The sequence below is a fragment of the Anopheles marshallii genome, chromosome 2, assembly GCF_943734725.1.
Source record: "Anopheles marshallii chromosome 2, idAnoMarsDA_429_01, whole genome shotgun sequence".
NCBI lineage: Eukaryota > Metazoa > Arthropoda > Insecta > Diptera > Culicidae > Anopheles > Anopheles marshallii.
Genome location: NC_071326.1, coordinates 27,736,692 through 27,749,176, shown reverse-complemented (window position 1 = coordinate 27,749,176; position 12,485 = coordinate 27,736,692). Strand labels below are relative to the sequence as shown.

General features: G+C 44.2%; 1 protein-coding gene across 1 annotated transcript in view; it reads right to left on the bottom strand.

The window, feature by feature from the left end:
- Positions 1–12,485, bottom strand: part of LOC128710389 (uncharacterized) — a 39,879-nt gene that overhangs the window by 1,065 nt on the left and 26,329 nt on the right. Inside the window, exons 3-8 of the mRNA XM_053805442.1 lie at positions 4,197–4,651; positions 3,776–4,122; positions 1,721–1,882; positions 1,454–1,642; positions 1,247–1,376; positions 893–1,172 (exon numbers count right to left, since the gene is read on the bottom strand). Of these exons, the coding sequence (XP_053661417.1) occupies positions 893–1,172; positions 1,247–1,376; positions 1,454–1,642; positions 1,721–1,882; positions 3,776–4,122; positions 4,197–4,651 (1,563 nt within the window). The remainder of the gene's footprint in view (positions 1–892; positions 1,173–1,246; positions 1,377–1,453; positions 1,643–1,720; positions 1,883–3,775; positions 4,123–4,196; positions 4,652–12,485) is intronic.

Below are 12,485 nucleotides of genomic sequence, written 5' to 3'. Positions count from 1 at the left end.
CAATTCCGAGATAAGATATACCTCCTTACAGACATGAATTCATTTAATGCTGCTCTATTGGTTAGTAAGCACATTCTTCATCCAATGTACCATTTACATCTACTGTCGCTTTAGAGCAAGTCTACGCTTATCCTCTAACTTAAAATCAATACCAACAACCAGGTGTCTCGGTAGTTAAAAGATCCGCTAAATCGTTGGTGGTTTCTGAAAACTAAAACCTCAGTAACATACGGCTCATCATTGAAACGAATCGCAAATAGCTAAGTTTGATACCGTTTAAGAAACTGAATGGAAAAAAAATTGAGAAAAGTTAACGGTCGATGGGACGCACTGGAGTAAAAGATCCAATTTTCAATTTGCTTGCATTCACCCCGTCGGCATTTTAGACGCAGCTAATTGTGTTCTTTTACCCCATTGAAGAACATTCCGTTCTGCTTAGAATCGCCCCCGCACGCTGGTACTTGTTCCACATTGCCATTTCTCATCTCAGCTACTTGAGAAAAATCCATTTCGCCACGTGTGCTGTTTGTGCGATGCGTGCCATCGATGGTTCCAAGCGACACGAAGATTCACTATGGGAACGATCCTTCATCTTTGTTCGCCTACTCTGAACCTTTTCTTTTTGTGCGTACTTCAAACATCACCAATTGGAAAGGAATGTTGTCGACTGTTTCTTCTCATGTCTGCCGGCAATCGTTGTACACCAGCACGAGCAGTTGTGTTTTCGAATGACACGAAAGGCCAGCAATAAAACGAAACCCCCCCAATCGCTATCATCTATACATTCCCGTGACCTTTTCGATGGGTTGCGCTATTACATCGAACACGTCTTGAACGTCCCCGTGCGCTTAAGACGTCATCAACAATTTGCGTAACTCACGGCGCTACTCACCAACATAGGTGTTATCCGCCAGTCCACCGGCAGCAGCAGCCTGATCGGCTTCGGCTCCACTCTCCTTCCGCCGCTTGTCCTGCTCGACAAAGTGCGTAATTAAGGCGTCCACCATGGCGGCCTGGCGGGAAAAGATTTGCATCAGCTTCGTTGCCGCGATACCGTTCTCTACTGCGCCGAACTGTAGGAAGATGCACGGCAAACATTCCGGATCGTTGACGTTGCTCGGTTTGGCATACTCCCACGAGAACTCTTCGTACTTGAGCCCGAGTAGTAGTGTCTGTTAGCGGAAAGCATCGTAAAGTTAGTAGCCGCGTGTTGGCATGCGGACAGCGGTTCGTCTCCACCACTTACACATTCGATCTGATCTATTACGAAAATCCCCCGCTCGTTGACCGCTATCAGGACGGGTAGATCCTTCTGCTGCATCAAACTCATAAGACCACGTACCGGTTGCTCAACTTGTCCATGGAAGTAGGCCGCACTGGATGTCGTGGAAAGCGAGGTTAACATATTAGTAAACTTAGTTACCCGAAACATTTAACCAATATCGAGCATTACCCATAAAATGGAAGACCCCAGCAGAACTCGAGATACTTCCGCATCAGCTTCTTGGTCGTGGCCGTCGTCGGAACGCGCTTGAACTGCTCCAACAGACGCACCTCGGCAGACGATCGTTGGCTGATCGGCAACCAGGACCAGCTCGAGCTCTTTGCCACGTGTGCCGGCAGGAAGCGGAATTGATTTTCCCTGCAAGGCATAGGAACAACAGAATCATGTAACAGCACCGCTAAAGCCGAACCGATCGCAACCGGTGAATATAGTTACCGAAAGTAGCTGGTAGTGTGTGTGTGCGAGTTGTACGGTCCCAGTTCTATCCGGGCCTGGATGCCACCGAGCATGATCGATTGCGATGGTTCCATCACGTACCGGCCGAGTAGTACGTTGTGTCTGGCCTCTTCGTACAGCAGCTCCAATATCCGAGGATCTCTGAAAAAGGGCATACAACGAAGACAGCTTTTATTAGCAAAGCAACCATTGGAAAAGATGAATAGAGAGAAAGAGCATAGCAAGCATGTGAGATACGAGTATGTAGAGTCGTTGTGGCTAGGGATTAAATTTCATTCGAGCAAATAGAACAGGAACATTGCTACTTTGCTGGCTGCATACATTTAGGCGTGTACATCAAGTTTGAATTCAATAACTGCCCGTCGTCAATACATCACGTAGCATTAATCCGAAATAAAAAACATGCTTATTCATTTGCTCGTGAAGGGTTAATCTGTTTTTTTTTCAGTTGTCATTAAGCTACACGTGGATGCCAGCAGCACTTCAAAATCTAAACCATGGAAGCATGTTGCTTTCAATACTAATCATACGTTTCCAATCGTTATCTACTTCTCAAAATGAAACATCGACATCAATCGTATAAAAGTTGTACCGATTAGAACTTTTCGGAATCTGGTGTAGTTGAGTTGATTGGTGGTGAGTTAAAAGGAAGAAAAAAAATACTACAACGAAACAGTATCTCGATTTCATCGAAACATTTAATCATCGTCGTCATGTAGATAGAAGTTCCAAGAATTGTGTACACCTTTGGCTTTGACAACGCAATGACGTTCATATGCGATACAGGCATAAATTCTAAATGACTAAAGTTGTGCAAAAAGAGCCAGAATCGTAGGCTTTTTGTCGTTCTTTGAAATAAACGAACGAACTGAGTTCGTACTAAAAGAGTGCCCGGTTCTTTTCTAAAAGCTTAACGGTGCCACAAAAAACGTTGGGTTGTGTCATATAAAATTGAGAAATAGTTGAACCAGTCCACTATCGAAGAATGAAGTTCGCTCAAAGCATATCGAACATGCATGGAAATAGATTCTTTTACTATCAGTCGTCAACGAGATACATTTAAAATATTCAAAAATCAATTATATTTTAGGAACTAACTTCGTTAATGAACAAACAATTAATAAACAACTCAGCACCTTTTGTTTTGGGTTGTTTTGCCAGAAGTAGAATAGAAAGTTTAACAAGCTTAAGCAAATTGGGAATGAAAAATAGTATTTTCATTCCGTTTTGTGAGTTATTTGTTTCCTAAAAGTATCCAATTTAAATTCCAAGTACATACAATCCTCCATTATTGGCTAAATGTTTCACACTCTCACAAAATTCTAAGCATGAATCATTGTACTTTTTTGCAGTTTTCAACAATGTTTTTTAGTGCTCTTGCCACGAGCAAACATTAGAGCAATTATAGCAAACATTTGAGGTGTGTTTCATTCATTTCCCACTGGACTTCCATCAGTTTTCTCAGGTATTCTAGCAGAGCATAAGGATTACTGCGAATTATTCAATAGCTATTGCATGGAGTTGTGAAACAGACAATTATTACTGGACTTTTCCTGGATGGACTGGATTACTGGAAGTTATCGACTAATTTTTTCATGGAATTTGTTTGCTATTTCAAAAATTTTACCACGGATTTCACAGTCTTTCATGAAGTAATTTTCCAAGCGAATTAAATCCATTAGTCCATCCATTCATCCATTCTCCACCAGAAATCCTTCAGTTGTCCATTGGTTTTGCTCGCAATTGTTCCAGGTTTTAAAGTCATTTACAGATTTCCATCAGCTTACTACGTATTTTTTACAGGCTTTACGGATTTCCATGTAGTATTTATTAAGTTTATGGCATTTTTTTCCGGACTTTTTTTTAATTTTCATGCTTCAGACACAAAACAAAACCGATTGGCAATGCTGGTCTATGTTAGTACGTGACAGGTAAGCCAGGCTTCATGTGGCCCATTGGTATGATTTATGCTGAGCTACAGCATTTCTTCCTTCATGCACATCTTTCACTCGCACACCGAACCGGTACACTTACTTGATCTTTTCCTCATCCCGCCGGGAGAAGAACACGTTCCTCCGCAGCGTCGTCATCGGCTCGTCGGACAGCTTTTCCAGCTCGTTCCCGTGGCTGTGCTTGTCGAGCAGCTTCGACCAGGCGACGCGCACCGCATACGGCCGATGGTGGGGTTTCAGCTGCACCTCCAGCAGTGGACTGGTCATCCACAGGCCGAACACGCTCTGGGCCAGCAATTTGTTCGTAATACCTAGTTCTTCACAGCCAAGGGCGGCGGCAAGCATCACCTGCGCCGGGCACTGTGCCGTGCCCTCGATCTCCATATGTACAGCGATCCGGGACATCAGGTAGACCACCGTCGGGATCACCTGGAAAAGAGAACCGGAACCGCTTTAGTTTGTCCGTCGGTTGAGGTGAGACTGCGCGGGGTGAAGACCGTTACCTTCTGCATCGGTCGCGGGGGTGCCAGGGTCGTTGTGCTGGTCGTCGTTGCCGTTGTCGTCGTCATGGTGCTCGCGGTTACGGATCGTGCCACAACGTTCACTGTCACGTTCACGTTCACGCCGCTCGAGTGCGGGGGTACCTGCTGCTGGGATGGGACCGTGCAGAACGGGCCGTCCTCCGACCACAGCCCGGACGTGGAAGCAACCGTGGAAGGATAACTCGCGATACCCGGCAGAAGATTATGGCCGGTGGCTACACTCGACGTTGATTGTTGCTGCTTCTGTTGCTGCGGTTGTGGTTGTGGCTGTTTGTTGTACAGCTGCTGTTGTTGCTTCGCCGCGGTATTGTTGATGGTTGTCGTCGTTGAGGGATTGGCGTGAGGGTGCAGCGTTTCATTGCCGTTTCCCGGGCCTAGCTGGTAGATACTGCCGCTATTTGCGCTCGATGATGGACCTGATCGGGAAACGGAACGGGTACGTAACATGTTAATAGTTGAAACACAAATTGAAAATATCAATTTCAAGTTAATGGAATGCTTTCATGCGGAATATCAGTTGCACAGGTGTGCAAGCAAACAATTACCTTAATTAATTAATGATTGCATCAAACAAAATTAGTATAATTACAACGACCAACAACAAAAAAATAGAATGCAATTTGTTTGATGACACTGGGGTTCTTACTTTATTTTGCTACCAAAACCACCAGCCGGTTTCATTGCCAAGCATTTTTTTTTTTGACATTGGACCGCATGTATTACCACCATACTGTCAATATTTAATCAACATATTTACATTCGATGTTACGTGTACGTGTCCCTCTCCCGTTCGCCTCTAGTCGATGTCGAGAATCATGAGTAAATTTATTCCATAAATCATGAATAAAACATTTTGCAACTCGTACAAGCACAAAAATGTTCGCACAGCGCGTACACAAATCAGAAGTAAATAAGTAAACTATGATGTGCGCCCAACCAATATAGCCCATCGTAGCCGGGAATTAATTAAACTATTTTTCTCCCGTGGTTGTGCCCATAAAAAAACTCCCGTACACCTTCACATATCAAATATCACAATCATCATAAATCAATGCCATAAGTTCGCAGAAGTATCTTTCTTTATTACTTAGTTGATGATATGCTAGAAATGTTCTAGCAATCTTGTCCTGTATGAGTATTTGTAATGGTTCTGCTTCATCATCTTAGTCTGGACTTATCACAAATTTTTCGCTTCTGCTTAGACAGCCCACGATCGGGATCGCCCGGTGTAATTTTCATGGAACGGTCAGCTCACCAGCCTGAAGTTGATAGAGCCTGTCTGGATTGGAGCGTTTTCTAAAACGTCGTTAGATACATTCAAATCAATTATCATTTCTAAATTACACCTTCAACAAACCGGAAAACCATCCTCACGTTTATGGATGTGTTGTGATCATAGTAGACCAGTCTGGGAGTTCGAAGAGTGGTGTTGGAGTGACCGTTCTGCTCAGTGGTGGATTTAACGGTGGGCGGAGTAGGCGGTATATTGATCATGATTTCCACTGCCACCACTCCCCACCCCCCCTGGGTTTTTTTAAATACTAACTCAACTATCATTCCGCCCAGAGCCTCCAAGGGGATTGATCCGCCATCTGCTGGAACACCATAATATGTCATAGAATTTTGAGCTTCATTACAGAGGTTGCATATCCAGCGCAATAACCACTTTGGGGGCTTTGCCTGCTGCAGGAGTCCTCCAAGCCGCTCACGGTCGATCGTCATCGTCTGCCAGCCTACTGAACCGGCCTTTCTGGCGGAAGCATCAACGCCATCACTCCATCTCAATTTGCCCAAATCAATCGTTCGGTGTCATTCTAATGACCTGAAAAGCCCACCACCCACCTACATTAGGCTAGCCCAAATCGCTTTAAGATAGGTTAGTTCAAAATGCAACTCGTAGAGTGCGTCATTAAAGCGTCTTCTCTATTGCCATTCTACACAAACGGAATCACCTATGGGGGCATTCTTTCGAAAGCGACTAAGAGCATTTGGTCAGTTTTTGAACTAACTCAATGTCGCAGAGGTATATGTGAGTACCGAAACTTTTTAGGTTGCATATAGTCCTAGCATCCTTCATTGCTAGTAGAGAAGTTAACTCAGACTGTAGAAAGACCGGATGGCAGGTTGGTGGTCGGCAGCATCAATGCTGTTGTTGGAGCTGATCTTTCACCTAAGATAGGTAAAATCTTGGATGACTTCAACCCTGCGTAAGCCAAGTTTTACAGAGGTATCTGGGCTACTGATGGAGCCAAGCTCCCTTAGTGAACTATAAACCGTAGACTTCAATAGTCTGGTTGAAGAAAGCTGTATGAAACATCATCTCGTATTCGAATCCCACGAACTGAAAGTTTGACACATAACCCACTAATTGCCCCGTTAATAACTCTTTGTTCAAAAATGTCACTCTAGCATATCGTGGTACGCTTGCCTTCTTCAACCAGACACCCTTAACCCGGCAAACGGAACTGTGACACCATGACACATTTTCTTGCAACAATTTTACACCAGAAGTTGGTGCATCGTTCTACGCGTGTGAACGTTATTCACCGTGCAGAAATAGCCAAACAAAACAGATAAATTACTATTTCCAACAAACTCCCGCCACTTTAACGCACCTGTAATCACACACACACGAACACAACCACTCTTTGTGTTCTCACCCAGAGCTGATAAGCAAAAGCCAAGGGCTTTATCCACACAATCACACACCGCACAGCCTGCACCGGCATGATTGTCGGTGTGCACGGCTAATTGATAAACCAGTATCTTATCAATCATGCCCAAACCTCCAAACCTAAGGCGGCCCAGGTGAGGGGTCGGCGTGGTGGGGCATGGGGGCGGTTAAGCCGATATGAAGCGGCAAAAGAAATGGTATGAAATTGAACGAAAAGCGGCAGAAGAAATCCGCCCAGTCAATCACGTTCGGGAGGGCTGTGTCAGTCCGTTTCGTTTGCGACCAGTATCGGATTTAACGTCGCGGAGCGTGTTCGGGCATAGTTTTCGGGTCGGTTCGATCTTGGGTGTACCAGCACCCAGCCAGGTGACTCACCGTCGTGTCTTGTGCTACAAAATCTCATCTCGCAGGTCGTGTGGGTGCGTGCGAAACAGTATTACATGTGCTGGATTTGTTTGGCTCTCTGTCACCGGTGTTCGGATGCTTCCCACTCCACGCTCCACGGTCTCGAGCCCCGTCAAGCGTCAAGCTTATTAGCGGCGTCTGTCACACAGTGCCGTGGAAACGTACGCTCGGTTCATCATCCGGATCCACGCTCAAAGGGGTAAATATTTACACAACCGCTAATTCTATTCCGTCGAAGATTTCGGATTCCGGGCGTAGCGCAAAAAAAGCGCCTCGGGCCATCGTCAGTTCGGCGCCGTAATCGCTGCATGCCGGTCGCGTATGGTGCGATCGATCGGGCGAGGTTGTGATTTTGTCAGTGATTTTCTGTTTGATAAAGTGACCACCCCGTCTGGCAGCATATCGGCAACATAATCCAGTTAGGAGTGGGGAGGAGGAAGGGGGACGCGGTGATGTGCTGTTAAACCTTGCGATAAGAAAATGCAACCTGTAAGGTGTGTGTTTGTGATTGTGAGCGGGAAAGAGTTGAGCGGGTTCAGTATCGTTAAGGAATGGTCATTGCGTCATTATTTACATTAATTGTTCAATCGTTGTTCACATGTCTCGAGCTATGCGGGGAAGTGTACGTTTCGTCAAAACTGTCACTCAATGGTGGCTTTGTGGCGAATATATAAACATCCATTCGTGCAAACCAGAACCAGTATGCGCAAACCATGGGTGGAAGTGCTCGTGTACAAACTACAGCATTCGACAACACGATCGTACTGAAATTCCGTTCTGCCATATCGTAATCGCATCGAGTTCACTTCCGCGCGCCTTCGGCGTTCAAATATTTCATCTCTAAAATACCATTCCAAGCACCATCCGGTCACCGAACAGTATGTAAAATCCCGTATCCAATAAAAAGGGCACTGTCGGGTGCGGGAGGAATGCATCCAGCGAGCGTGCGCCATACCAAGGCACAACAAAATCAATTTAGACAACGCACCCCGCAATAAAACCAGTGAATCAATTAAGCAGCACGAGTGGTGCAACGCGCAAACCCGTTGCTCGATGAGCCACGATGAGACGGCGTTTCATCCCGACCGAACCCCTCTTTTGCGAGCGCTGGAAAATGGCATTTCCCAGCACATGCTAATGGAAAATAGTCCATCGGTGCACCGACAGTAAACCGGCGGCATACCTTTCGCCGAGACGGGAACGGATCGGATCGGAGGTTAAAAGGATGCAGAGTAGCATAACAAATCCGATAGAATAGTCTCGGTTCCCGTACCGGTTATGGCACAAGGCATTAACTGTTTTCAGTTCATTTGCGATTACCTCACCGCTCCCCCGCCCCTTTCGTGCCGCCTTCCTGGCTGGACAGCCTTTTAAACAACAGACAGACCCGGGAAGCATTAACCGGCGTGCAGGGCAATGCGAGCATAGCAATAATTGGTCATTTCAAACACAGATTTGTTTCCCCGTGTTTGCAACAGGGACAGCTTTCGAGAGATGCTTTCGAATACTGATTGGGAAATTATCGTGCTGCTGTCGCAAGCGGTAAGCATAAAGTCTCATTCATTGTCGCTTTCGATGCAAAATCGCACCAGGCCACCACCGTCCCCCGCAAGCCAAAGCGAGCTTTAAAAAGTTGTGGCACGCTCAAGAATTGGGCATGCCATCTTTGCAAGTTCGCCATCTATTTGCCCTTTTTACGACCAGTAAGTGGGACGTTTGGATGCTCATTTTCGGAAAGACTGCCGCGCAAAGGGGTAGAAAGTGTGATAAAATCTAAAATCTTTTCCCGTTTTTTTGTAACAATTCCATAAAATGATTGTTTAAACTGGTGACTTAATCGTGCGTGTAATTTTTTGAGCTGGTAGCATAAAAATGGACTACATTTTTACCACGCTTTGATTGTACGAATGCTGTTCTAAAAGTGTTGCTAGATTATACAGTATAGTACAGTACAGTGCAAATTGGCATTTACTTACTGGTGCTATTTGTGCAAAAAGTCACTTAATACAACACTGGATTAATAATCAATCTTCAACGAAATAGATACTCGCTGATGAAGACAGGCAGTCCCCGAGACACACGACTCCTGTTGGGCAATATCCTGTATTAGGTTATAGCAAAAAACTTAGACAAAAAAGATAAAAATGCGGTTGAAAATGCCTTCTTTTGTCACTTAATGTCACATATCGATTCTGCAACATTGAAGTATAAACGATATAGCGCCGGGATACGACATACGTGGATCTTTCGTGGATTATAGTGGTCCACTATAATAGTGTACCTTGGGAACTGTCTGTTCTTAACTCTTTTATAGCATCATTGTATTTTATTATCCTATCACACTGGAATTGCAGCCAGTCCCCGAGATACGCGGTTCCTCTTATACGCGGATTCGGAGATACGCGGTTTTTGGAAATTTGACAGCTGAGTTAGTTTATAGCACAATAAAAGGTGTAAAATTGGTCTAAAATAGCTGCCCTTGTCATATAAAATATTTGTTTTTAGTATATTTTAATGTATTCTATCAAAAAGTAGCCTACTTTGCTAAATAAATTAAGTGCAGAGAAGAAAGTCAACTATCTAACTTTGAAGTATAAACTTATTTACTCCCGGATTCGACTTACTCGGAAATTCGAGATATGCGGATTTTTCTCGGGTTATAGCGGTACGCTTTGATAGCATATCTCGGGGACTGCCTGTACTTAACTATTTCATAGCATCACTGTATCATACTATTACTAGCATCATAATATCTTATCACACTGAATGTTAATAAACAATCGTAGCAATCGACGAAATAAATACTAATGGATGAATACAGGCAATATTCCCCAAGATACGCTATTAAGCGAACCGGTATAACCATGTAACCACGAAAAATCCACGTATCTCGAATTTCCATAAATGTCGATGCCTGATAAAAAAAACTGTTTATGCTTCAAAGATACATAGTTGATTTCTTTTTACTGTACCTCATTTATACAGCAAATCAGGCGACTTTATGAAACAATACATTAAAATGAATTGAAAACAAATGTATTATATGGTAAGGGAAGGTATATCCGGCCAATTTTTCACCTTTTTGCTTAGAATTTGTGCTATAAATTAATTCACCCGTCAAGTTTAGAAAAAAAACCCGAAATTTTATAGCATTTTTCTTTGATTCTAGCGTTGGTTTCTGGTTTTCTTTGCCTTTTTGACACATAGTCACGGATAGCCAGTACAGAGTTTTGTTTCGGATGGGATTTTGGACCGGTCCTCTCTCGTGTGAAGAACGGCACCGGTAGCAACAGCATCTTAGTTATCATAAAATAATATGTCGCTGTTAGTCTGAAACATGGTGTCACTTCAATACGCTTGACAAAACATGTGATTCATGTTGGCAACACTTTTCTTTCGTCGCAATAGCAATTTTTGTCCGTTCGTTTTATTATTCAAATAGAAACTTTAAAGTTCTACACAGTCACACGGAACAATGTTTAATATGATTCACAGGCGGGCAAACTGGTGTTGCTTTCAACTAAATGCAAGGTGCTCTTTTTAAATGGCTTATGTTAACTCTCGAGCACCTAATCGCCCTAGAAGAACGGACTAATTGGCACGTTGGCAGAAATGTGGGAACCGAACCGAGCTCCGGAGGGTTTAAGTGTTGGATCACTCCACAATAATGCTTGCAGCATTAGTTCTCTGTCATCCATGGAGATCTAGCGCGCATTTGAATGCTGTCTAGACTTACATCAGTCGAATGCGTAAAGAACAGGTAGACTCCAAGGTATGTGGAAGCGGTGTCGAGTTCAGGCATAGGAAGATGCCCTTCAAGCCGCAATTTGCGACTTGCTGGAAGGCTCGGAATGTAACCTACTGTTTGACGCCACCCTCCATTACCCAGTTCAATATGCACGAATATTCACTGCAAATAGGAAGGAAGAAGGACGCGTACCAAAGCTCCTAAACAATATCGATCGATATCATTGATATCAATCCGAGCGGTCGGATCTAAACAACGATATCAACCACGACTCAGACCCGCGCTACAAAACGGAATTTCTCTAATTGGTAGTTCTCATGTTTAGCATCTGGCTGCTGCCGATGTGCATAAAGGAGTGCTTCGATGGATGCAAATCCTGATTTATCAGCTACTTTTAATGCATACTACCTGGTTTTTGCGTATGCCGCTGTTCCCATGAAGAAAGCTATTTCCCCGCTGCGAGTGTAATCCACCGGGACACAGTGTAAGCAATTAAATATGCAACAATTCATTCATGATAACCCCCTTCGTTCGGTAGTTCCATCGAAACCGACAAAGCGCAACGTACATTTGGATGCATAACTTAAAAACGTTTGATTTGCGTTCTGCTGGATGGTTTTATGCATTTTCCGGACGGGGTTTACCTAGGGAAATGGTGGAGAAATTCATATCCACATGCTAATATTGAAATTCACTTCAACGGTTTCACACATTAAACCTTTGAGGTTGAGATGAACAATCGCAGAACTGTTACACTAATGCAGCTTTTAAAAAGATTTTTCTCCCGCTCCTTTCACAACATTACTTAATTGATTTTCCACAAAGAAAAACTGCACCACCACGCTCCCTTACTGCACTTGCTCATGCTACTGATTTAGCTAACTTTTCGAACAGCCACACACAGGACACAACTATCGGAACCATCGAACAACCCAATGCACCACGTTTCCACATCCATTAACTACGTCTATCCAGCTGCTTCAACGGCAGAACTTAATCAAAACGTAAACTTTCCAACCACCGACTACCAGTATTCGACTCCACCCGGTCGACTCATTAGAGCTGCCCATTCTGGTTCTGGTTTCTTTGAGTTGTGTGTCTTTGTGCTACGGGCTGGCGGGATGGGACATGCGTTCCACCGTTCCCACTGCATTTGAAAGTACGTTCCCATTTAAACTTTCCTTTCCGCTTTGCTTACTTTCCTGTGGAATTGTGCCCCCTTACCGCGATCGGGTTCCACACCACCTTCTGGTCATTATTTCAGTTTTGTTTAATTAAATTTTCATCTACTCTCGAGTGTGTGTGTGTGTGTGTGTGTGTGTGTGTGTGTGAGAGAGAGAGAGGGGGAGCACCATTCCCGACAGTACCACAGCAAGCAATCACACCTCTATGCAAACGTACAGCCTAAAACACTCAACCACAG